Source organism: Anopheles arabiensis, chromosome 2 (genome assembly GCF_016920715.1).
Source record: "Anopheles arabiensis isolate DONGOLA chromosome 2, AaraD3, whole genome shotgun sequence".
NCBI classification, from domain to species: domain Eukaryota; kingdom Metazoa; phylum Arthropoda; class Insecta; order Diptera; family Culicidae; genus Anopheles; species Anopheles arabiensis.
The window spans coordinates 17,535,951-17,563,209 of NC_053517.1; the positions used below are offsets into that span (position 1 = coordinate 17,535,951).

General features: G+C 45.0%; 1 protein-coding gene across 3 annotated transcripts; it reads right to left on the reverse strand.

Moving 5' to 3' along the window:
* Positions 1-1,762: 1,762 nt before the first annotated feature.
* On the reverse strand, positions 1,763-27,259 carry LOC120894422 (D(2) dopamine receptor). Of its 3 annotated transcripts, none has more exons than XM_040296983.1 (8): positions 27,034-27,259; positions 14,543-15,957; positions 8,509-8,733; positions 8,225-8,423; positions 7,922-8,155; positions 6,068-6,353; positions 2,489-2,712; positions 1,763-2,395 (listed from the first exon to the last, which is right to left on the reverse strand). In XM_040296983.1, exons 2-8 carry the CDS (start codon positions 15,669-15,671, stop codon positions 2,209-2,211), a joined length of 2,484 nt encoding a protein of 827 aa, XP_040152917.1. In that variant the 5' UTR covers positions 15,672-15,957; positions 27,034-27,259; the 3' UTR covers positions 1,763-2,208. The 3 variants fall into 3 exon arrangements, with proteins under 3 accessions (XP_040152917.1, XP_040152918.1, XP_040152916.1); XM_040296984.1 differs by having other exon boundaries at positions 6,068-6,350; positions 25,668-27,259; XM_040296982.1 differs by having other exon boundaries at positions 25,668-27,259.

Below are 27,259 nucleotides of genomic sequence, written 5' to 3' on the forward strand. Positions count from 1 at the left end.
GGAGCAGCGTGTTTTTTATTCTACTTGTGTTTCCTTTTTTACGTTTTGGTTTGCTGGAAGGCGGACGCACAAAATTCTCGCTACTCGAGCACAGTGGGCCTTTTATTTGATCTCAGCTCGACGCACGGCCCATTACGAAATGGGTATTGAAATAGAGTGGAGAGGACAAAAAAAGCAACTGGCAATATTTTAAACATTACTACACAGCAAGGCTGGTTCGGTGGTTCTAAAGACCTTCTTCACCTTTTAGACACAAAAAACACATACAGCTGTATGGACCAAATGGTTGTAATATGGTAGGAAATGTACCATGAATTGTAGACAAATTGTATACGTCCTTTGTTATAGGAAAGATATTTTCAGTCATATTGTAACACATTGCAATCATTCACCAACGGCGACCGAACGTCGGATGTTACACTTGCCAGCATGATGGATGTTTACACGTTTTGCGGTGGGTTATGGTTGGTGCGTGACGACAACAGCAATCGGTATGTTTGGAATGCAATCAAAATGGAAAACATAAGTTGAATGATTCTTTTGTTTATTATTTCACGAATAATGATCCGTTAATAATTGATTATCAAACGAGACAGTGTGCGGATCTTCGTCGTATTTTTGGTGGTTTTGATGCCGATGGTTGGCTGTGAACGTAAATTGTCAATTTGCATGTGTATTAATTAGCAGCCACACTCGATCGCACAATCATTTTAATTATTAATGTCATATATTTACTTTGCCAGAGTAAAGAATAATTTGCTGGTAGTTCTGTGTAATCCGTTCCGTATTGTGCGTTGTGTTGCTTGATAATTAAACTATGATTACATTAAACGATAGTTTCCACCATCCATACATGCGTGCTGTGTACATTCTGGTACATGTCTGCAATTGGTACAATATTCACTTTTATTTATGGAATCCATACAGCATGAAGCATTCTTCCAGAAAACGTGTTTCTGCGTTTTACAACCGAAAAAAGAGCAAATTGTATTGATGCTATGCACTTCGAACCATTACTAAATATAGAACTGCACAGAACACGTTCGGACAGCCGAAGGACTGTGTCGGCACTTGTTCGTGAATTGCTTCGTAAAATTCATTGCACGGTGTTCATTCGCAGGGGAAGTTCGTTTGGGTGGTGTTAAAAAAAACGTTTATTTTTCTCTATGCTAGTTCATCAATGGAGCAGCCTGGTTGATGACGTTTCAAAGCTGTAACGAAATATCCGATGAAATGTTTCATACCCGAGCATGAAAGCTTGCAATAAATTTCAAAAGCTTCGAAGGGATGTTTGAAATATTTCTGCTAATATTTGATCCTAAAAAAGAACAATCTGTACTATTTCTTTTCATTAGTCTCGTAAAATGTCTTGCTTTATGTTTGATGTTCAGTAGAACGCTCGGGTATTTGTTATATAAGAATTAATTCTTGCTACTACTTGGCCCCACAACCGATACACCAATGAAATGAAAGACGTTATGAAATATTTCAACGAAAAGTTGATCTCCGAGTTATTCAAATTTCAAATTGAATAAAATCAAATTCCTAGCTTAAAAAAATAATAATAATACAAAAATAAAGAAAACCCTTAAGCATTGATCACAACATTTGTTGCTTTAATAATGATCGTAGATGTGAAGCAGACATAAAAAAAACGTTTCGAATTTTTTGAATTTATAGTTGTTGCACAATCGACAACCGTTGTGTTGATGTTCGGATGCAAGCATCAAACGCACCAGTAGCATGTATATTGACCAGCACATTTTCGTTTACTTCATATATATATATATTATATATTATATAAAATCACATTTAGGGTTGTGCACAGTTCAAACAACGCTAACCGTGGAAATTGTTCTTACAAAATACTGTCATTTTCTTACATTCGCTAGTCTCTACCGTAAGCCCTATTTGGTGGAGGTTCAATAACAGCTACGACACATTGCTACACGACGATTTGACTTCTAGTTGATTGCTATTCCGCTGCCATCGGTAGGATCGGTAGGTGAACATGTTTTGTACGTGCCGTGGCGGGTGTGTGGGTTGGTGAAGGGCATGAGGCATGCAACGGCCGGCTGGAAGCAGCAAAGCTCCGACGCAGGGTCAGGGTGTGTGGGCTACCACCAACACCAAGCAACTAGTACGAAGGAGTTGTGCGAATGTGGTCTGTTCACTGCTTCTGAATGGATTCCGAGCGTCATCGTTCGCTCAACAGTCATCATCCGTGATTTCGTAGCTGCCCCGAAAGTCACTCAGCGGGGTGGCCTGGGTGGTGGAGGGCGTGAGCAGCGACGAACCTTGCAGTGATATGGCCAGCGGTAGGGCGGACGGTGTGCACAGACTGATTGCACCGCGGCTATCGGTTACCGAGCGATACCTTGGCGGCCGACCAGACCTGTGGAACGGGAACGAGCAAGTGAGCGTTTGTGTGTGTATGTGTGCAATACAAGCGCACGGCACTAATCAACTAGGTATCGCAAAACCCTACCGTTCACATCGGCAGCGCAGCAAACGGATGAACGCCGCTCGGAAGGTTTTATTGAAGATCGTATAAATGATTGGATTTATCGTGGATGAAACGTAGCCCAGCCACAGACAGATGCTGACGATCCGCTCCGGTACCTTCGCCTCCGGCCATGCGGCAAAGATGATGTTTAGGATGAAGAACGGCGCCCAGCAAAAGACAAAGGTAAAGAACACAAGCCCCAGAACCTGTGGAGTGTGGAAGAGATAGATGGAAGAGTAAGAAAGTGATAGATAGGAAATAGAGAAAAAAAAACGCGGCCGAGTCCTAACTAATAATCCTTTGAAGTGAGCATTCGCTCGGTACGGTCTGCGCTTCGCGATAAAAATCGCATACAGACGTAACATAAATCAATGCTTGACGGTACGTGGCAATAAATGTCGCTGATTGTACAGGCTCATTAAATTGATTGGTCGCAAACGTGGTGCGAACCGTTCGTCGTACCGTCTGGCACTGTCTGTGTTTGCCCATCCTATCCCGGGGCAGATCAGTAACGCCGTTTAGCTTAGCCTAATCTACTCCCTCCGGTCTTTCGGCGAGCTTGGGCCACCGGAGCAGGAACTTTTAACGGGCGCACATTATTGCTCTTTACAGACAACTTTTACGCAACACTTCCTCGCGCTTCTCTCTCCAACTTACACGGTTTATGCTTGTATGCGTGCGTGTGTATGTGTGTGTGTGTGTGTGTGTGGTGGAAAACTTTTAAATTACTTTTTAATTTCACACACTCTTTCGGTGCGGTGCGGGGTGGAGAAACGTGAGAATAAATTGAGGTGTTTGGTGCCGCACGTACAGAATGTTTCAGAAGTAATTGTTTGAACAGTGTCGGTAGCTCGTGTGGTGATGTATGTTGTAGGTAAGGGAGGATCATTGTATGCCGGATCACAATGGCAAGATCAAAGTGCTCATACCGGCTCTCGTGATCCTTGTGCATGTTGTGTGCGAACATACTTTGTAAGAAGCACCATGATATACGGTACAGCCATAAGAACACACTAATTTACTCAGAACGTTTAATGAACGAAAGATAAATAAAAACTGAAGTGTTTACCATGGCTCAAGATTTTGTTAGCTAACTGCAACAGCTTACTACAACATCGCTGAGGCATTCGCTCTATTTTAGTACAGGTTGGGAAAGATCTGGAAGGATCTTTGCATTTATAGACCGTTGGCATTAATATCAAACGGCATTTTAAATATAATCCTGAGAAGCAACTTCATTTTTGCCGCAAATAGTTTCCATTATTAGGTATTTTCCTGCACTCTGGAGCAGCGGGAAAACATTTACTAAATAAGTTTATGCAACTAGTTTTGATTTGATTGTACGAGAGGCTGCTTTATTGGCAACCAATGCAACATTTGACTGCCTTTCATTCGATGCATTTGGATTCGTTAGTACAAATTTCCACTTCCAGGTATGATAAAATTAATTCCACACTTCAATCTGGACTTTATTCGGGTTCACAGAAACGCTGCTTACACATGCAGGAAAACATTTCACATTCAAACATTTAATCCATTTTATTGAAGTGAAAATTCAATCTAGTGAAAATGTCAATCAGCGCAAAAAAAAACAACAACATAGCCAGCACTCGACGCGTTGCCGCATAGCGTATAAGTGAGGTTCAGAATATTAAACATCGCAAATCAAGTTATTTTTCGTGTGCTCGGCTCGGTAACGCTGGTTTTGGAAGTGTGCCACCAGGCATAAGTTTTTAGTTTAATTTCAATCGCTAACTTTTTGCAGCTACCGAGCGGAAGTTTGCTCTCTGCTGCATGATTGCATGAACCAAGCTGCTCATAAGCGGAAGAAAAGCTGCCGGCTGGGCCGGCTTTGTTTCACACTTAGACACGTAGATAAAATTTAAATAAGATAGTTTGAGTAAAACAAATCTTTGCACTTTTTGAGAGTTGTACTCTAGACGAACCTAGTTGTTACATTTGTCCGCTATAGTAACGGGTTTGCTCACTCGAACTGGCCAATCAATTGGTCGAATACAAAATCGAATGTTTTGTGATTGTGATAAATGTTATAACCAGTAATGCTGCTTTACGGAAGTTTTGCGAAACTGTACATTAAAGATTATGATCATGAAATTGAATACGCATGCAACGTTTTGCTACTGTGCCTGACGTGGACTGTATGGACGTGAAGTGGTTCAAATCTCATGTGGAATAGGTTTTTTTTAATCACTATTTCTGACACATTGACGTCATCTGTCACTGCGAAAATGAATAATGAACGCAAGATTCTGTGTAAAAGAGTGTCCAGAAAGTATATCAACTGGAAAAGGAAACTTATTTATCCGAAGGTGGAAAAGCAAACTGCGGATAAATAAGTCCATTTGCAGCTTTATTGAGCGGCATAAACTGGAAATATCTGTAAACACAATGGCAATGGATGACGACCAAAAAAAAAGCATCTCGTGCTTACTAAAACACTTTCCCAGCATTAACACCACAGCTTTTCCATCTGGCTTGGTTTGTGCTGTGCCATTTAACTTTGTGAAAATTTCCCTTCTGGTTTGTGAACAATTTACATCATAGCATGAGCGCACACACACACACACACAAAGGCGCAACCGGAAACTGGGGAGAAAATTTATGGCATAAACTTGATTTGCGTGAAGCTGCGGAACGGAAACGAAATGAAATATAAAGGAAAGAAAAAAAGAACGTCAAACCCGGTGACAATTTTTCAATTCTTTCCTGACCACTGTCTACGTAGACACCTTTTTCCTTCGCCAAGCCCATCACCATCCCGTTTTGCAAGAGTTACTATCTCAGCGCCTCTCGCTGTCCACCTTCATTAGGTGTTGGTCTCTTGTGAAGTTTTGTTTCGGCATTCCAGCCCGAAGTAAGAAACGTCCGTGCCGGGGAGTTTTTGCATTGTGCACTGTTTACTTCTACTTTTGCCGCACTTTGCGATGTGGCCCAGTGCTGGGCCGAACGGTGGATACCGGTGAATTAACGAGAAAGTGGACTGTTGCCTCTCATTAATTTTGGCTAGTTTTAGGAAACACCCCCTATCCCGGTGGCCAGTTCAGTCCTGCGAAATAAAGAGGCATTTTTGCTCAAGAGTGTTTGAAAAGGATTTCCCTCAATCCCAGTGGGCGAAGTTCCGTCCTGTTCTGTTCTGCATTGCAAGGCATCCTCATCGACGCGGTGCACGTAGTAGCAGTAGAAACGCGGCAAAGTGTTCATCGAGCATAGTTAGAACTTGCTACTTAAAGTGGGTGCCGTAATGTCATTTCGCCACCTGCAGGCTGCTAATGAATGTCATAATGAAGCGTTAAAAATCGCGCCCAGAGGCAGTTTTACAATGAACCATTTACCAAAACCGGAGAGAGAGCGAGAGAGACCCAGAGCCAGAGAGAAAGAGCGCATGTTGGTCAATCCATTTAACACCATGGTGGCAGCTTCCTTCAACCCCCTTGTCCCTCCCCCCTCTACACACTTTTCAGCCGGCGGACCGGAAGCGGTACCGTTCGTGCTCGCGAGCCGCGTCCCATTACCCTTTCACTTCCTGCTGGCCTGCCTTACCTTGGTGGCCTTCTGCTCGGTGGCGACCGCGTTCGCCGACAGGTTGGTGCGCTTTTTGCTGCCGAGAAACTTCAGATTGAAATTTATCGCCGGCGTCGGTACGCTGTTGAGGTGTATCCGGAAGGAGCAGAACTTTTGGCGCCTCGTTTCCCGCTCGATGCTGTCCGGCGTTTGCGTGCCCTGGTCGCACACGGTTCGCGACCGCTTGCCCGCCATCGTGCGGTTGCCGCCGTTGCTGTAGCCCAGGTGCGGGTGCGACATGCTGCCTTTGATTGAGCTCATTCTGCTTTGGTTGGCCGTGGTCCGTTGGGGGCGGTTTCGGTCAGCGGTATGAGGAAGGATAGAGAAAAAGAAAAGTGAGGGTGAAATAGGAAGAGCAACATTACGCGAGCATAATTGAGCAAGAGTTAACGTTATTAACGCCCTTTGGTGCGGTATAAAAGGTTGGCTGCAGCGTGGAGCGCTAAAGGTTGCTTTTGCTTGTTATGATTGGAACAAAAGTGGAACCTTTTCGCTTTGCTGTTGCTGACAGTTTAGTGCAAGCGAAATAACAGGAAACATTGTGCAATCCCTGGGTAGCAAATGTATGTATTCCTCTTGTCTGGCAATACTATTAAAAAGGAAATGTAGCACGAAGATTCAATCGAAACACACCACCGGGCCATATTTTCCAACTGCACTGGCAATGACAATGGTGGACTTACTTTTTCAACTTTTAAAACGATCAAATTTCTGAATGGGAATAAAAAAAAGCACTCCACACACCCACACTGCAACTGTTCTCTTTCAGCTTACATCAATGAGAAGGGGAATGGAAAACCTCATCCCAATGGATACGAGTCGCAAACTAAAGCAAAAAAGCAAAAACGAAAAAAGAACCAGTTCGATTTTCTACAATGTTCATCGTTTACAGCACTGTTTTTTTTTTTTGAGTGCCCAGTTTAGTATCTGCGTAATACGTAGCCTTCAATCGTTGGCGGTGTCGATAGCGGAATCCTTCCATTGTGATAGAATGTCGAATCGTTGAGCGATGGACTGTGCGGGAGGGTCGAAAAACTACGAAAAACTCGAAACACACAAGCGTGGTAGCTGTGCATAAAGGGGCAGCCAACTGTCAGCATTTCCATTCCGTGGTTGAGATGCTTGAAATGGTTTAAAGCACCAGAGTGTCCACTGCGCATTGTGGGTGTGTGTGTGTAAGGAGGGTGGCGGAATGGAATGGCGGAAACTTTTCCTTGAGCTGGCGCCACGTAACGCGAACGCAAAGTCTGGCCATCTGCGACCTTTCTCACTCGGATGCTGCGGAATTATTGAGCACTCGACCCTAGCAGCGACAGGCCACCGGCAGCCAACACTTTGTAATGGAAGGTCAATGGCGGGCTGCTGGTGCGATCGTTGCATCGAGCGTTACAGACCTCGGATCGGGCCGGTCCATTAGGTACGGCATTTGACAAATTGAATCAGCTTCTACTGGCTGGTGTTGCTTTTTTACGTGCTGCTTGGTTGCGCGTTTAATGTGTTTATCTTTCTCAATGAAACTGCATCACCTTGAGCCTTGTGGGAACTGCAAGAAGAAGCAAATTCTACCCAGTTTGCGCTAAAACATGATGGACTGTGGTTGATGTAGTGTAGAATTGGTTTATCTGATAATGGCAACCCGCCGGCGTGTGTTTTGATAAGGAACTTAATTGGAACTATACATATTGCCAAATAAAAATGTACATACAGGCCTAACTGATGTTCCACTGCATCTGTGAACATTTCAATTGCAACGCTTTCCTTTTAATTGGTCCTTTTAATTGGTCGCCTGTTCGCCAGTCACAATAGCACGAGGCTCATTGCGCACATACATACCTGTCCATTTTGCCGGTCCCAGCGGTGGTGCCGTGCCATCGCCAGGGCAGTGCACTGTGCCCGGCCGCCACCGATGGCAGCGAGGACGGGGGCGACGAATCGTGCTGCCCGTACGACGGCTGCTTATTGTTATTGACGGTGAATTTCCTCATCTCGACCGCTTTGTTGGAAGTGGAGGAGCCATCACTTTGAGAGTTATTGGAGTGTTTGGAGGATGCCAAGCGGCCTCCCAGTCTGTGGACGAGTCAAATACGGTTCAACTGGTCAAACGGTATGCCAGCGGTGTGCGAAACGCTCCCATACCTTCGAAAAAGCTCACCCTCCGGATGCTGTTCGAGAAAACGTGCCTTCTTGCGGAGTAGCTGCACGGTCAGCGCGTACGTCACCACCATCATCACCATGGGGATGTAGAAGGCGACCAGCGAGCCAAATACGAAGAAGGCCCGATTGTTGATAACACACTCGTTCGGGCCGGGCATGATGTTGTTCTGGTTGATCATACCTATCCCGATCGCGATTGGAAACATGATATTATTGCCGTTTTGTGCAAAATCATTGTACGTGTGGGTGTGTGTAAGACAACTCACCTAGCACGGTTATCGAGCTGGAGACCAGCATCGCCAGCAGCCACACCAGCGCTATCTTGATGCCCGTCAAGCGCTTCGTTGAATGGTGCCGACTGCCGAGCGGATTCCGGATCCCCAGGTAGCGGCCGAGACTGATGAAGCACATGTGCAGGATGCTCGCCGAGCAGGCCAGCACGTCGCACGTAACGTAGATATTGCACCACGTAACGCCGAACGGCCAGTAGCCTGAAATAGTCAATCGATTGGCTTGTTAGTTTGAGTCATGGAGATGTAAGAACTTACACCGAAATTTGCTTACAAGGATTTTCAGCAAAAATTTACAGAATACATGTTTACAAATATTTAGAATTTCTTAAATTATAAAATAGCATGTGAATATGGAATGGGTAAATACATCTATTGTGTTAGAAGTACCACTAGTGGTGGTAGTGCTCGGAAATACGTTCCGTACGACCAATTTCAAGTAAATAAGTTATTTATGATACAGCAAAATGTTTTCTGATCGTTGACAAAGGTTTTAAAAATTAAATGATACCGTTCCGATACGTAGCGAGAAGTAAAGAGTCCTTAGGCTCTTAAGCCTGGGGTACAGTTTGAATGTAATTGAACGTGAAATTTGAGAATTTCTGCTATATTTAATTAAAAACGAGTTATTGTAAACCAATATATATGCAATCAAATTCCCCTGCTACTTAAACTATAAAACATGTTACAATGATGATTTAAATTCATTTCCTTGAGATGTTCCGCTTTGTTCACGGTGAACAACTAATGCTCAACCAATACTAATACGGCAACGAAAAAAGCTACGTCCCAGGACCGTCAATAAAATGGATTTTTTTCATATTTTTGTTGCATTGTATTCTATTATTTATTCAGGAAATAATTGGCCAAGTGAACTGGCCTTATCATGTTGTGGTTTTGGTATAAAATCTATTTCAGTGCATACACCTTATTGCTTGGAATTACGGACACTTAAGATGTTTTTGATATTTTGTAACAAATTCAATTTTAATCGGTCTGTATAGCTCCCTTTACCAAAGCCAACCTTCTTGCAAACCTTGAAAAACCAAAACTTCGAATGATTTTACCAGAAACAGTGCTAAAAATCATAAAATTACAACGATATTTTGATTCACATTCCGAACAGATTCGAGCTCATGTTTCAAATTACGAACGTTTTGATTCAAATTCCGGACAGCCTCTAAATTTCGTCTATAATCTTCAAATTTATACACACAGTTTTTAGTTTTTAACTTGCTTAAAGTTCCAAACATCCAATTCTGAGACAGTTCCTTCTAGACCAACAGAACGACGTTCTTAAAAACAACGGGGTGTGGGTGCTGTTTTGCTCTTGTACTTGTAGATGGCTAGAACCGAAGAACTGCTACGTGAATTGACGGACTTTTCCTTACGAGCATTGAACCAATTGTCACATAGATCTTCCAATATCAATCATATTTTTATACAATTAATCACAATTTTCTTTGGCTGTCCGGAATTAAAAACAAAACTGGATTTTAAGACATACACATGAAAACATGGCAAATGTCTGGAATTTGAAGCTGTCTGTAATTTGATTCATAACTGTTTTCAGCTTGTTTGTCATCTTAAACTCATTAAACTATATCTGTACCACTAAACTAGCTTCAATAAATTTCTATATTTACCCTACCATGCATCTCGTATTATATAATTTTGAACTAAAATCATTAAATATATGTTCCTTGTTACTTTTTCTACTTGTAAGTGTCTAATTGCTCTATCTCATTCGGTCCCACTCTATCGCAATCAATTAGGCACTGATAGCCATACCTACAACAAATAAAGGTAGACCTACAACGTAATTTTTGCACCAAAAGAAGAAGAAGAGTGATAATATTTTGGTTAAATCTCCATATTGGAGTAAGTCGCTAGAAGTTTTTACACAAATGGTTTCGTAACACAACTGAACGTGATTACAACGTGATACCAATGTATTCATAATCCCTTTAACATTCCATCGCATCAATCAGCCTACGTCAATCACACTCATGTTTAGATATTCATTTCAATAAACTGTTGTTTTTTGTTGATATATTGAATAAAGAAGTTCCTCATATGGCGTTCTGTCATCGCACACAATGCTCCATCCAGCGCAAACAAGCAACCCCACCACCAATACCAGCAGCCGAAACCGTAGCTAGAAAAGGGAACACCCGAAATCACTGCCCGTGCGTTTGTGTGACAGATCGGTCTTCATTTATATGCACTGACCCGCATTAATAGCGATGAATCTCCGAGCGAGCGAGCGACCGGGTGAGCCAGATTGGAGCACATTCACGCACTTAATCTACCTCCTGCCCACTGCCACACTCTGCCGCCGCCGCTTCGGCCGCACGCAGGCACGCAGGTGTTGTTGTATCCCACACGGCCCACGCGCGGTGGAAGACGTCACGGCAACACGTGAACCCCTCGGCCACGGCCACTCTCGAGCAACTAACGTGCGAGAAGTTGATTAATGTAGCCCATAATCTGCTCCAACGGCATAACTTTCTGCAAAACTCCCATCCCGCGTGCGAGCGTGCCTGCGGCATGACAATGCCGAAAGCATGTGGACGGGCGCCCGGATCCCCTGCCGGTTATGATGCCGTAGCCATTTTTCGGGCGTATCACTTTTTTCGCCTTACTGCTGGAAGGTGTAACGTGTGAGTAAGTGCGTGTGTGTGTGTTTTTTGTTGCTTGTTTGTCAAAATCTGTGTCTCACTGTCCCTGTTCGGGGTTGGGTGACCGTAGCTGGCTCCCGACGCATGGGGTTGAACATTTGAAATAGTAAATTGTACCATCGGGACCGCACTCGTAGGGTCGTTTGGTTTATCTGGCGCGTATGTATGTGTGACTCGGTAAATGGGTATGTGCAAGCGTGAAGCCAAACAACTGAGAGCAAGTAAAAGAAAACATCCATAATTTTTCGCACAGTTTTCGTGTTCCTCGTGTGCTGGCAAAAATGCTTTTACCGGAGAAGCAGATGATTCGCCCGCAACCCACAGCCCATTCATCACCGGTTAGCACAACCAGTGCCAGATTTATTTGACACACACATATACACTTACAGCAACACAACCACAATTTCTCCCAGCAAAGGAGCAAAGCGAGCAGTCAGGTTTTTGGGAATGAATTCTTTCAAACCTTAACCGTTACCATCGTACGGACGGCAAACGAAAGCTGCTACGCTTGAAAAACACAACTGCCGAGCATGGGTGCACGGTGGACGAAACATAATTGGGACGGTGGAAGGTGGAGGCTGCGTTTTCGGGCCCCCTGTCGACGCGGAGGTGCAGTTACGGTTGCAACAGTGCTCAAACCGCGCACCGCCTTTCGCGCAAAGTGAAAGCGAGCGGATCCCACAATCCCCATTCGAAACGTGATATAAATAATGGCGCATAGGAGAAAATGCCACTGGCCGCCATAAATCTTTCGCTCGCAGAAGTAACGACCACCGTGTTACCCACCTACCCATGAAGCGATGGCAGCAGCAGCAGTAGCAGCAGCAGCATCATCATCATCACCATCCCGTCCATCCCGTTACCCGTGGGTTGCGTGTGCTGGGAGTACGGTACGGATGTTGCCTAGCTAACGCCATTTTGAATGTGGCATCAAACGGAAGCTTTCGCTTTCTTCCTGTCCGGTGCGGTACTGGGCGCCTCCATCGAGGTTTAGCACGACCCGCCGTTGATGCAGCGGGGCTAAGGGATGGCCGTGAACCCGGCCTGTTGCCATACTCTTTTCTTCCCCCAATGGATGGATTTACAATTCAATTCACATTTTTTCCCATTACACGCACTTACAAACACACACACAAAGCACAGCAAAAGAGTTCGCGTCATTTGATGCTCCTTTTTTGTTGCCAGAAGTGCTAGAAAGTCGTGCGCTACACTGTGTGTTATTCTGTAAATGTTTTGCCCTTCTTTCCGTACCACCCGGCGTCATCTTTCCGCCTTCCTTGCTACAACTACAAAACTTTGATGGTATGTTTTTCGCATTCACACAGCTGCGCATTTGGCCGAGGGAATGTGGGGGGACTTAGTTTAGTGTAGCACAACAAAAGCCAATGCAAGGTACAGAGGAAAAGAAACAACGGCAAACCAACCCGAGCACGTGGCCCGAAAGTTGCAAACCAGTTAGTTTCGGTGCACGGGCACGGGTTGACCGTGGGTGGTAGAGCAAAAAAAAAAAAAAAAAAGAATACACAGAGACGAGAAACATCCAAAAACACCAACAATCCCGGGGCCGATGTTTCTTGCACAAACTAGCGGAGCGCATAAGGGCGCTAACAACAAAAAGCTAACATTTTCTTTCATCAAATGAAACGAAAGAGATAGAGCGAGAGAGAGAGAGAGAGAGAGAGAGAGAAAGAAAGAAAAAAAATCGTTGAAATAGAGCGACTCTTGGGGCAGTGTGTAAAAACAATCGTGGGAATTGTGGCGATAGCCTGTTTTGAATAACCAGGGGGTATTTTTTCCGACCAGTTTTGTCGTTAGGCTGCCGTTTCCGAGAGATAAACAAAAAACAAACCGCACACCGACCGTGTGGTGAAATTGAACGGATTTATACACAGCAGTAAACTGTCACCGCCCTGAAATGGACGTCCCACCAGCACCACAAGGCAAGGGTGTTGCTTGGAAGCTTGAAGCGGTGTGTATGTGTGTGAGAGTGTTGGGACGGATATCTATCGAAGGGAAGAATGTGCTTTTCCCCCGGTTGTACGATTGATTGATATCCGTTCTAAATGGTCCATGAATAGAAATGTGGAAACACCCCGGCACGATCCCGCGGCGGGTTGGAGCAGGCCGACAAATGGGTCGAGCGAGGGATACAGCTCCCCCCCCCTCATCCCTTTAGTAGGCCATGATTTACCGGCGCACCAATTCCACACGGGAAAGTACCCACCCGGGCGAACCGGGCGTACATCAAAGCCGTCGCCACTAATGATGATTTGTATCTAGTGGACGCGCGGGAATATTGGCCACTCGAATGCCGGCCAAACGGCCTGCCTGGATGCCATCTTCGGAAACCGAACAGGGCAAAGCAATAAAGAGCAATAAATAGGGTTTGTTTTGTGTGAAAAGTGAGACGTGCAAAAAACCGGTCGATGTGCTCTAATGATCCTCAGCTTTCGGGGCACGAGCGTAACGAACCGGTTTGGGCGATCTATATCGATTGGATGGATAATATACTCTGCGGGAACTGCTGGGCCACCAGCACGGTGAGCATGGGAGGAGTTTTGTGAACAAAAAGCAACTTTTGAATAAAGATTAAAGTTCAGTGAACCATGCCAAATGGAGCTAATTTGCTTTCAACATTACACGGAGTTTATCACTGCACTCCAAGGCTGTGGGACCCCGTCCTGATACGTTTTAAAGCAATATTATTTCCTACATGGCGCAGTGCGAACCTCACTACGGCACTGGCAAACAAAGAATGTTCATCTACTGAAGAGAGGTCAGTTACAAATGTAGTAGAACAAAATAATTATTTTTGTTATTTTACAATAAGTACAGAAAGAAAATTAATCGATTGCAGCCATTATTATGTTTAACTGTAATCTATTTCTTAAACTTAAAAGCGAATGAACATCTATCGGTGTAACTACGTAGGTTGATAGTGCCAAAGGGTAAAATGAGCTTTTGTTCCAATCCCTCGAATGCAAATGCTTTGCATAAATTAGATTTACTTCGAATGGATCCTGGAGTATCATCAACGTCGAATGTTTTGAGTGTTTGAACTTGAAATGAATAACAAGGCGCACCTCAATACGTCACATTTCAAACCCATGTTAGCAAAACCATATTTATAAATCTGCTACATTCATTGTTTTGCGCTTTGTTATTACTTATTCATGTGGTTGTTATGAAAACATAAGAAATTAAAACTATGTTAGAAAGGAAACACAATAATCAAATTTAAGGATGAGTTTTCGCAATACACATATTGGCACCTTGAGCTTGAGTAAAAGAAAATGATTAAACGATAAAGCTCCCACTCCAGCACTTACCTAGAAATCCTGGTATGGCACCGAGCGGCATCACGAACAGGCTAACGAGCAGGTCCGCTATCGCAAGCGAGAGCAGAAAGTAGTTGGTCACGTTCTGCAGCTTGCGATCGAGCGCCACCGCCAGACAGACGAGGATGTTGCCGAGCCCACCGGCAAAGATGAACAGGATGACGAATAGGAAGCTCCACTCGTACCGGCCCGGGGCCGTATCGCCACCCGCCGGCAGCTCCCCGAGCAGCTGCGTCTGGTTCCAGCCCGCGAGCGCCGCCACGGCATGGTGCTCCGCCCCGTTCAGCCAGGTGGGGCTGACCAGTGCATTCCGCAGCTCGACATTCATCCAGCACTGGATGGGTTCGAGCAGCGATACGCTTACCAGCTCGAACGCGTCACTTTCGAACAGTGATCCCGCGCCCAACGGCGACTCTGTCGACACATTGCCACAGACCAGCCGGACGGACTGCACGGGCCCCGGGGCCGCCCGGGCGGTCTGTGATGGTTGCGCGGGCGTCGATCGTTCCGCGTCCAGTAGCGCCTGCGACGCATTCCAGCAACCGTCCACCGTCAGCCGATCGGTGTCGATCGTGTCCAAGCTGCCAAAGCTGACCTCGGTCAGCTGCAGCAGCAGCTTCGGCAGCTTCACGATCAGCTCCGACACGGGCTGGAACACTTGGCGCGCGATCAGCGTGATGTTGTGGGACGCGGCGGTGCGGCAGCTCGTGCTCGGTAGCTGCTGCCAACTGTCCGGCGCAACCGGTTCCGGTGCACACTCGTACAGTGCATCGTTCCACCGCACTTCCTCGGTGTGTCGATCGCCACTAACACCATCACTGCCGGACACTATGGAATGCAGGCCACACTTGAACGTCTGATAGCACTGGGTGGCGGCCCGGTAGAGGCTGCCCGTACTGTTTCCTGTCCGTAGCTCGACCGCACCCACGCTCCCGGGCGCGCCTAGCGGGTGCGATCGTGCACTGTCAGCACTGTCGTTGTCGTCGCCATCAAACCGGCACAGCACATCGGGACCCCACAGCAGCGAGGAGGAACTGTTACTGTAACTGGCGCAGGACACCATGTACCGCCACGCTTTCCAATGATCACACCACCAACCGAAGGACTCTCCATCGTCCATGGTTGACTGGTTCACACGTCACTTTAAGCGAATTCGTTCTGATGGTGCTGTTTGTTTGTTTGCGTGTGTGTGTGTTTAAACCGATCTTGTAACCTAGAGCACGCCTAGAGAGCGGGTGAAAGAGAGCTGGCCGGGAATGCCGAGGCTTCAGCTCAGCTCAGCGGTGGCTGCCATAATTCCACCGATCCATCGTAGCACGCGCCCGGCAAAGTGAATGTGCAACCGTACAATCATCAGTAGGAATGAAATCTAACAGCAGCTCGCGTGTCTGGGAAGCGGAAGAGACCTGCAGGGAAGAGACCGTATTACACATCAGCACGAGCCCGGGCCAACTCAGCACACAGTCTAATAAATATTTAAATTGAAATTGCACATGTGGATGGTTCCGGTTGGCTCGTATCGTTCACGCAAGGACGAGCGAAGGAACTGCCGCTACATTCCGCCGTTCGGCCAGAGTTTGGTTAAGGAATTACGAAATATGCGATCATTATGCGCACCGCTAGTGGTTTGGTATGGCTGTGGCCGCAATGCCCCGAGTCGTCCGTCCCGTCCCGTGTTCCGGCCAGCCAGTTGTAGCGAATGTTTCGGGCGCTGGGCGCGCATTCGTTTTACGGAACAGTTTGATGCCGGTGTTACACACACCTCGTGCCGTTCCGAAACGACCGTTTATGAGTTTGTGCGACAGATGCTTCACTCGGGCAGTGAGGCTGATAATTGCCAACCGGTACTGCCGTCGTCGCTTGTCGCTGTTATGCATGGGTGCAATAAAAGAGGCAATATTGTGTGCAGCATTTGTTAAAATGTGTTGAAATAGCATGTCGAATTTTTGAAGATAATGGAGATACCCCAATTGTATTGGAATATTTGAATAGCATGTGTGGCATTGTTTCGGCGTTCGTAGACTACGTATGCTGATCGTTTATTTGGATTTTGAAAATGGAAACGTTTACACCTTGCGTGAATTTTGGAATAAAATAGTACTTGTAGATAGTCTATCATCGCTCGGTTTTTAGCCTATCAACTTTTAACTCGTAAAAAAACAAACCACATAAGTAATTAGATCGATTTTAAGCCTATGTTGGGCCAAATTAGGATCATTGGAAGTCGTATGCTGCTTCTTTCTAGTGCTTCATTGCAATCGTTTGACCCCTCAATTGCCTCAGTGGGTTAATTGCTTGTTTTATTCTAGCGGAAAAACTGTGACGAACGTTAAACCAATGCACTTGCGATTTTATTTGTCCCATTCTCTTACAAGACGCATGGAGCTAAACATGATTTTTGGAACATTTGTAAGGTTCCAACATCTGTCAGACCAGGCGATGTTTTGATCCGGTTCAAAAAGGGAGAAAAACCGCGGAATCGGCCCTTAACGACAAAAGCGAACAAGTGTACAAACGATTATAAGAGAGAGAATAAAAAACACTATTTTTTGGCACTGCGTTGAAGTAGCCTAAAGAATTTAATTCTATCACTTTTTTACACGGGAAACAAACGTTTTCCAACAATGATTTTAGCCATTCCTATGAGGGATTCCTATTTTTTTAAAAAATATGATGAGAGTGGTAGTAATGGGAATGAAGTTATCATGTGTTGGTGGAGTAAGATCAGTAGATCATACACAAATAATGTTTGCTTCTTTGTTTTTTTTTAAATCTTTCAACCATACGGAAAACCATGGCAATTATTAAATATGTGATCGAGGGTGAGAGTTACTCGACTACGCACAGCGAATTTTCGCTTTGCTTCAGCGAAAAAAAACTTGTTATTCATTTTTGGCGTAAAGACTTCTTTTGCGGATCATTTGCCAGTTTACAGTTTACAGTACCACACAACAGGATATTCTAAAGTTCAGGCTGCGGGAACGACGACGGAAATCGTATCGCCTTTATACATGTGCCGGACCGTCTTATGAACCTCAGCTCACAGCTTACACAATCTAATTACACCGAATTTCGTCGTGCATAGTCTTGGGAACGTTTTAGCCCTGTTCTGAACGTCAATGTCTGTGGGCCCGAGAGTTCTTGTAATTTGCAGCACATAATTAGATTTCTATCGAATGGCTAACAACTGTACTTAGCACACAGCACAGCACATTTAATTAGTACGAATCGACACGCCATTTTCGTGCCTATTCCTGCGATTGCATAGGCACGATAGGCTCAATTTATGGGCACCAAACAGCAATCGGTAGCATTCGGTCGCAGTTTGAACCACCAGCAGCAGCGGCATGTTGTACCGAATCCGGCATCGGAACGCAATCACGGCGATCAACAGCGGGTTGGGCCCGTTTACGAGCAGCTCGTTTTAGTTCTACCAAAAACCAGGGGCACAGTGTTGGTAGTGGTGGTGGTGCACTATCCGGTACTTGGGTTAGAAAAACCGCTGGTTAACATTACCGAACACTGGCTTATTCTCTCCGTTCCTCCCTCCCCATTCTCACCTCTCTTTCCACAGCACTCGGTCCAGCGCCAACCACCCCTATCGGTATGTATGTAAAACGAGCCGGCAAATGGCATTGCACGAGGATCGTATGTGGCTACACGGCTGCTCGAAATCTAAACTTTCCGCGAGTACAAAGTGGTAACATAACCGCAGATTATCTCCAGCGCGATCTGGCAGCAGGTAGTGGCAGGCGGGCCGGCACTGACACAGCAGCATGGTGGCCATCCCTACCTCCCCCTCTCCTCTGCTCTCGTAGTGTTGGCGATGACAGGCAGGCTGGTTCGCCGATTGCATCGCTGAGTGGCTTTCAACCCGGCCTCCGGTGAACGGTGGCATGATACGGTAGCGCTGGGTGTAGCTGGGGAATGGGTGTGTATGGGTTGTATAATGTGGCGTTTAGATTTCACAGCTGTGGTCTGTGGGCTTCAGGGTCAATGGGGGCGGCACATCATCGCGACAAATCTTTTCCAACCTTTCTGCCGCGCACGGCTTCCCCCACTGCCAATCGAACGTCAGCTTCATGCATTACTGCCAATAAGGCTGAAATGCAACGGAACATTATGTGCCCCATACACAATCAGGCGCTCATTCAGTTTGGAAAATCCCACCACCCTCGCAGGGTATGTGAGGGTGCTCTGTTGTGCAACAGACCAAACCCTAGCGATCGACATTAACACGTGTAAAGCGGGGGTTACAAATTGGGTACGGGTGTCTGTTCAACAACCACTATCGAAACCGACACACCTTCTCACCTAAAACGCTACACCCCCGGTAGCAAGCTGCACGTTCGAGCTGTGGTTAAATATGAATAAATGGACACCGGTTAAACATGGCCGGTGAACCAGTGAACCGAGCACATTTCAATGGGCAATTGATGCTGGTGTCTGCCGGTTGTGGATTATCCTGCAATGATAATGAAAAGGTTTGTCCGCAAAAGTGCCATTGTTTCGAGTGGCGTGTTTTTGACCACCGTAATTGAAGGCCAGCAATTTCACCAATCAGCATTCGTGGTTTTGTGTTTATGGTTGGCGTAATTAGATTCCTTCTATTTGTTGGGTGTAATTGATTAAACGAGAGCTTATTATTTCATCATCAGTAGGTTGTGTAAGCTTGCGCTAGCTGGTTAACTTTCGGAATAAATATGGATATGAATATGATGTCGGGGCGGTCCCGTGGTACAGTCGTCAACTCGAACGACTCAATAACATGACCGTCATGGGTTCGAGTCTAGTATGAGCCGTCTCCCCGTAGCATGGATTGACTATCCGGCTGCGTGGTAATGAATAAAGTCTCGAATGCCTGTATAGGCCGGTTTGTCCGCATAGGACGTTACGCCAAGTAGAAGAAGAATGAATATGATGTATGTATCTGGTTGATGTATCTCACTCATCGTAGTCTGAACAAGCTTTTCAACTCGATTTGACCACATGTCAAATCACATCAAATCTTATGGTAATGAAATTAAATGTATATGAAAATGTATTTATCATATCAATCACTCACGGAAAAATTCAAATGATACATTTTATGGCCATTTAATGAAAATCTTCTGAAAACATGTTTATCATATCATTCTAATGTTCACCTACAAAAACGAATGTTTCTATAACGAGTTTAAGTTGAAATTAGACAATAATAGAATGTTTAAAATGTCTTTTCTACTTAAATCACCTTGATCACACACAATGGGAAAAATTGTAGTGAAAAAGACCTTCACAGGCCTTTGTTAGTGCAATATTTGCAGCATTTTACAGCATAACTACTCGAAGCATGTTACATCGGTGTTATAAATACATCTTAAATTTCCGATATCAACAACTACATATTTTGAATAAAATGCTACAAACATGATAAGATAAGATTGCATTCAATTCAATAAACGTACAACACTCAACGCTGCACCTGTGTGATTTATTTACAAACAACTTTATCAACTTCATAAAATATTGATTGGTTTTAATAGAAAATATATACAACTAAAACTTTGCACACAAGGTTACCATTAGTACCTCCTCGCACCCTTGCCCGCAGAAGACAACCACTCTTGGCGGGAAGCAACCAATTTGTTTGCGTATCCTGCAAACTACACAGTCGCAAACGCTATCACCTGCCATCGCCTGAAACGCGAAGCGACAGCGACAATAAATTCAATAATAACTACGCATTTCGCTTCCATCCCTTTCGGGTAAGCCGACGAAGACTTTCCAGTGCCCGCGAAATGTGTCGATCGCACCACCGATGATAGTGAAAAGTGACGGCACAGTGGAACGATAATTTTGCGCTCATGATTCAGGGGTAAAGTGTAAAATTGACGGTAAAGTCTATAAATAGGTGTACGCTACGCAGCAGAAATCCTATCGGATCGTAGCCAAAAAAAAAAACCGAGGAGCGACGGAATAATGCGAGAGAAATATGAGCCCGTCCCAAGGTGCACGCTAGTTGGCCATTGTTTGCATAGCGTCCTCGAGTAGCGTAACTTTTTTTCAATAATTTGTTTGTTTAAAGTTCAAAGATCAGGCTACTGAAGGTGCTGCCTACACGGGAGCGAGAGAGAGAGAGAAAGATAGTGCTGAAAAAATAATGTTCACAAATTGGCAAATACCTTCTACACTCATCACACGGAGCCAAACAAAGGTCGAGTGGTTCGTGATGGGTGTCCATTTCAAAGCAGCTTGTGGGCCGGTACACCCAGCCTACCATCAAAGATGTCATCGTGATCAATCAGGTCTCGGAAGTAGCTCTGGCCCGGTTTCGATGAAGCTGAAGCTGTTGCATACTCGATACGCATCTCAACCGCACTCCACTATATACATACTTTATGCTTAAGAATCAAATATCGTCTAGCTTGTTTATGCCGGTGAGTGAATCCCGTCCCACACTAAGCAGGAACACTAAAGTGGATCACTTCTCAATGGCAAATACAACACTTCGTTTCGTATTGATTGGCAATATCGTTGTGGGTATTCGATTTGCCAAACGTGCAGGAACGCTAACGAACTAGTTGCGAGTGGACGATGATGGGTGGAAGGGAAGGGCTAGAGCCAAGGTTTGGTTTGGTTTCACAATGCCTTCCCGGTGCGGCTGTGCAGCTACTAACGATGCCAGTGGACAACGTTCCCTATTTCCATGACCGTCGCAAACTAGAAAGTCTTGCTTTGTTTGTTATATTCACTCTTCAGTGAACAAAATGGGGGACAAAGCAGATGCAAGGATGGATTCTACAAACAGCATGGTTCATTCAATTTTCAATCGGTTCGATGGAAAACTCAGTGGCATGTTGGAATGAAAATGTCTAGGTGTGTGTGTGTGTGTGTGTTTTTTTTTCTTGTGATGGAATGTTCTCGAAGCTCTTCTGCCACAGTGCTGGAAGACTCGTCCCGAGTGCATTGTTGTCTGGACGGGTGTGTTTTTTGCAAGCTAAAACAAGAATCGTTTTTGTACAAGATGCAAAAGCAAAATCTCAAAGTGTTCAACCAATCAAGCTACTCAGTTTTCAAATGGTGACAAAGAATTAAGGACGAACTTATCAATGGAATGTTTTATTCTGCTTTTGTAATTTTGATTTGCTACCAAGGTCTTTAGTAGTTCAGCGAATTGCTTGTGCGCGGTGAACTGTCAAGATTGGTTGAAATAATTAGATATCGATTCTAGATAACTTTTTGAAACATGTTTTGTTTTATGTTAGAACCAATTTAGAACTAAGTATTGGAATAATTAAATCCCATCGTTGTGTAAATGTTTTGCTACATTCAGATATTATCATATATCTTTATAGGGTAGTAAGAACGCTATGCTAAACTTTACAACATACTATAAAACGTGTCGAGTACAGCAATGGTATTACAGCTAATGAGCCGTAAAACAATGGCATTCTATTGCATCAAGATTCCTAGGATTGAGCAAGCTAACAGGGACGGCACTGAATAAAATAAATGTTCTGCCAGGCTTCGTACTGTGCTATTACGCCTGTAGATGTAATAGCAAACATTACATTAAACTAAATTATCGTCTTGTGAATATCGTTGCACTAAGTTTAGATTGAGTTTCAAGTAAATCTCAGCAAGACAAAGGTGTGCAGATGCATTAAACTAATTTAATAAATATTTTATATTTGAGCTATTTTAGCGATCTTCGTGTTTGCTTTTCTTTCCATGAATTTTATAGTAATATACTTTTATTTTGTGAAAACATAGAATGCTTCGTCGAGGGAGGAAAACTGTATGTTCGTAGGAAGCAGGTGCTCTAAAGGTGGGGAGCGTGTAAATTGTAACAATAATTTTCTACTAAAATTATGTTGCAACAAGGGTGCCTTCACTTGTCACGGGCAATCTTCCAATCCAATTTAGCCATGCGGTACTGCAACTTACCATCAATAAACCAAAATAAATAGAAACAGGTTCTAGGAAATGGGCAAATTTTCCCACCGGCTTACCCGATCAGTGTTGAAAGAAATAGCGTAAGACGTGTTTGTTCTCCCCCCCACCCCGCAACAGCATAAACAAAAATCAGTTTAAATAAGTTCTGCGAAATAGCGTCTGCCTCTCGGGGCTGCCCGCAATAAAGCCATGTCAGCTGGGTAACAGTTCGCATCTGACAGACATCCGCCTTGTTGTAGCAGCAGGACCCTTGTCTCTTGATTAAAATCTCATCAAAACCTTTTTCACTCCGGCTGGCAAGTGGTGGCCATACCCATGAACGCACGGACAAACAGTAGCACCCGAATCTTCACTACCTCCTTCCCTCTCACACCCCATCAACCACGCACTTCTCCCGAGCCTCCTGTCGAAGCTCAAACCTGCCAAATCCGACGTAAGCCATCCTGCGTATGCCAAGGAGATTAAGCCCGGCCAGCAAACGGAATCCGAAGAGGAAAGCGAAGGTCCCCGGGAAACGAGGATCAAAGTACAGCAACTTCTTAACGCCCGCTCGCACGAACCCGTTGTTGTACCAGCGCAAACAATAATAAAATGCTACAAGCGTGTGATGGCTTTTTTCGGCACGGCCAAACGCAACAACAAAAAAAGCTGCCAGCTCCAGTTAGGTCGACAATCGGACGGATCGGGCTAGGTGAAACCGGCCTGCCGTGGGGACGGACGGCATGGATACAGAAGTGTATCCTCAAGAATTAATTCTCGAGGAATGTTTTAGAGCGTGGCAGCACCGTGAAGGTTTGGATGAAGTGTTTTAGCGGTTCAGTTCAGGCGAAAAGGGATCATTTTGCATGTTTTTAGCAGCGTTATTTACGTGTTTCGCCTCGGCCCTGCAAGGGGTTATTGAGTTCTTATGGTTTTGCGCACCCACACACAAACACAGCCATACAAAGGGGGTGGGGGGGGTCGATGGGGAGGCTTGAAGAGGCCCTTTGGGTTAGTATCGCAGGGTTAGCCGGATCTTTCTTTTCCTCTCGTCGGCGGTAAGGTGCAATCAACCGGAGATAAGATCAGTGGGATACGGCGTGATTTAAGCCTATACGGGTATTAGCAAAACCCCGAGCTGGATACGATGGGTCCGGGTGGAGAAGTGAGGAGAATTTGAGATGCCGGAACGGAAAGGAAACAATCCGAGCGTCCGAGGCTGGCCTGCCGAACCCGCCGGCAGTGTAGACAGAAAAATCATTGTCGGCTATTATCGGGAGCAATAATCAGAGTTAATTGCGTAGAAAATAGGGTTTCACATCTGCCAAAAGTGAATGCGAAATATAAAAAGGGATAAGTGCGAACCTTAGCAACTGTCTGGGCGTGTCAGAGTGTGTATGTGTGTGAATGTGTGCATGCGTGCTCTGAAGCTGGACAGGGTGGTTCGCAGACGGCTGCAAAAGAAACGGTTTGCAGGGGTTGAAGTTTAGCTATCGCAAGGCAAGGATAGATTTAGACGCATTTATGACCTTCGTGTTTAGTTTAGTATGCCAGCAAAAAGGCATGAACTGACACTCGTTGTCTTATTGCTTGACCCATGCCAGCATCCTTACAGAGAGTTTATCAGATAGAAAAAGAATGCATGAATATGATAATTAGCCATTCATGTGAAAATGTTCGTTAAAAAGGTTCTGCATTGCTACGATATTACAACCGCATATGTTAGATCAGAGGTCTTCAAGAATTCAGGATCGGGGTTTATCTTCAGAGGACCCTGTACTGAAGCCTGCGATCACTTTGTAAAGCTTAAAATGAATAGTCTATTTTGTTGACTTGTCTTATCAAAACGAGATTTAACGGTCGCTCATTAGCTAAAGATAACGTTAAAATTACCCTCAACAACATTATTTGCGAAACAATGTGGCCCGCAAATTATAAAGTTTGAAGATGGCTAAATGGTTTTGCTGCATGATAAAAATAATTGAAAAGCAAAATAAGAGTACCTGCAAATACTACTACTTTAACAAATACTTTAACAAATACTCCTTAAATTATTGTACTAATTGAGCTTTTCAACAAAAATAGAACCATTTTCTCGTCTTCAAAATACCAACACATAAGAAAATAATAAAAAATAATCAGCTGAACCGGACCAACAACTGTAACCAAACCAGGTCAGATCGAACACTTGTATATTTCTGACAGTGGACTGGATCAACATTTATAGCAAATGCATTAAACCGACCAATTACCAGAGCTAGTCTACTACCGACAAGAAGTGGATGGAGTACCAACGATTGGAATAAAAGTGTTGAGTATTTCAACAGGTTTTCTGCAGAACGGGCTTCCACACAAAAGAACACAACAGGAATGGTCCGCAAGCTCTTTAAATCTTATGTTGACATTGAGTTGGGTACATCATGCTTTTGGATCCTACCAGTTTTGACAAAAGCATGTAAACATCCGAGAAAGTAGCGCGAAATGTCTGCGGCATCGTTTTATTTGGTTTAACGGAATATACCAACCAATGAACAAGCTGATTTTCAAGCCTTCAATTAGTAGGACGATCTTTGTACTGATTATAATCAGCAACGATGTTAAAATATACACAATATTGCACATTTGCTAGAATGTTAATCGATTCCCACTTGCTGTAAAACTGCTAATTGATATGTTTGATAATGCACCAGTGCCAACGCCTAACATTGAACATAACATCCAGAAGTGCACTTCTGCTGCATTTATGGTACCGTACACACGGCAACAACCAAAACAACAATAATAACAAAAAACTGCATTTACACAGCGTTACACAGCATGTGTGCCGTTCATACCGAGATAGCCCTGAAGTAGTGCAAAGAGCTCTGGGAGGCAGATGCATTAATCAACACTGCCACACGCCCCCGTCCAACCACACTCATACAGTGCACAGTACGACAGCTGGGTGCTAATCGAGTCACTTGAGCGTATGGGCGGTTGGGCAACTGACCCGTTCAAACAACCTGTATCCACAAAACGGGCCAATGCGACGAACAACTAAGCCTTCTCGGTAGCCAGGTCGTCGATACGATCGGCAGCACCGATAAGCCTGCAATCTGGGCAACGGGCGGGCTATTCTTTGTGTGTGTGTAAGACGATTTTTTGTGTTTAGAATTAATAGTGCAATGGGAAACATTGCACACCAGAAGGATCCACTTACACTTGCGATCAAACTTTTGTGCGATGGTTGGAGACGTCTGGTAAAGAAGTTCAACCTTCACACTCTTCTCACATACTTTGGCTATAACACTTTCACACTGTATGAAAGGTATCAGAGCGCCCCATTAACCGGTACAATGGCAACAACGCGCTGCACTGTGCTTGACAGCGTTACTTGTATTTCTCCCGTTTTTTTTGTTACCAGAGATTTGGGACACTTTCACTATTAATCACACCGTTGCGCAGGTAGCTTTGATTGATCGTGTGCACTGCTACTGCCGCTGCTGCCCTGTTCTGCACACTGCACACGGCGAGCAATCTAGTCGTCTGCTTCTTTTACCTAGCTGCGAAACACGTACTTCCGTACCAGTTGAAGGGGCCCGTTGAAGAGACGGTACGGCACATTGAATAGCGAATTTGAGAAACCAATTTACACTGGCCACGAGGCACCACAGCTACACCGACACCGGTAACGATGATCGCACGGCAGAGCGCTCCATCCAGTTGCCTTGCACTTGCCTCCGCAGGATTATTCACACACGGCGCCGGAAAACAGCATCACACACACGGGCCACACACGGGTGCACACTACAGCGGTTGACACTGACTGATGCTGCATTTCATCGACTTCCGGATGGGTGGACTGACAACCAACAGCAACAGTGCACACAGTGCACTCACTTACTTATGGTGCTGCGCGCATATTGAGCGGTTTCTTCAAAGGATTACCCATCAGAAGCTGGGAACAGAGGGAACCACAGAACTTGGTTGCACCTTGCTCTTTACACACGTACCACACACACATATACACACATATATACACACGTACCGTTTGAGGGTGGATAAAATGAGGGGGGGGGCGAAGATTTTACCCGCTTTCGATTCACTGCTGACTTGCCGGCGGTTGTCGACGAATCACGCTTCAGCTGCACTTTTGAGAATGTTGCGAAATTGAAAGGTTGCAACGAGCGCGCGCGTATGATAAAAAAAGGAAAATCCCACCGTACCCCAACTTTGCAAATGATTCTCGAATGCACACCTCAAACACACATACATGAACGCATACACACACACACACACGTTGGCGCCGTATGATAAATTCACGACCGGCCGGCAAAGACCGGATACGTTCCGAGGTGCTGGTCGGGCCGGGGCTGTGCTGTTGCTCCGGTTTTGTGAGGAACGATCGGCACTAACGAACCGTCGGTGTACCGGGTTTCTGCATCGCTTAGTAGAGGATGCTGACGACGATGCTAAGGGCGAACAGTTGCCACAAAGAAACCACGTGGTATGCGATGCAACTTCTGCTCACCATATTTCCACACACACACATACACACACTCTTTCTGACACCACTCTTGGCTCACCGATTTTGATCCGTTGTGTGGAACACTTTTACGTTGGTTTTGTTTCACAAAATTTGACGAGATTTGCGTTCTGCGATCCACACGGCAGCGGGCTGACACAGCAGACGGGTTGAGCTGTTCCACGTTTGCCACCACCACCACCAACAACAACAACAACAACAACAACGTACATACACTTTGGAGCTTGGCCAGTACGCGCGCGTTCGCCACGTCCGAACCGTACGGC

Excerpts from the sequence above, each read along its gene's own strand:
- LOC120894422 (XM_040296983.1), bottom strand. The coding sequence starts at position 15,671 with ATGGACGATGGAGAGTCCTTCGGTTGGTGGTGTGATCATTGGAAAGCG. Across the intron at positions 6,354-7,921 it reads GGGACCGGCAAAATGGACAG|CAGAATGAGCTCAATCAAAG; the intron begins GTATGTATGTGC and ends GGCCAACCAAAG. Across the intron at positions 2,713-6,067 it reads CCGAGCAGAAGGCCACCAAG|GTTCTGGGGCTTGTGTTCTT; the intron begins GTAAGGCAGGCC and ends CACACTCCACAG.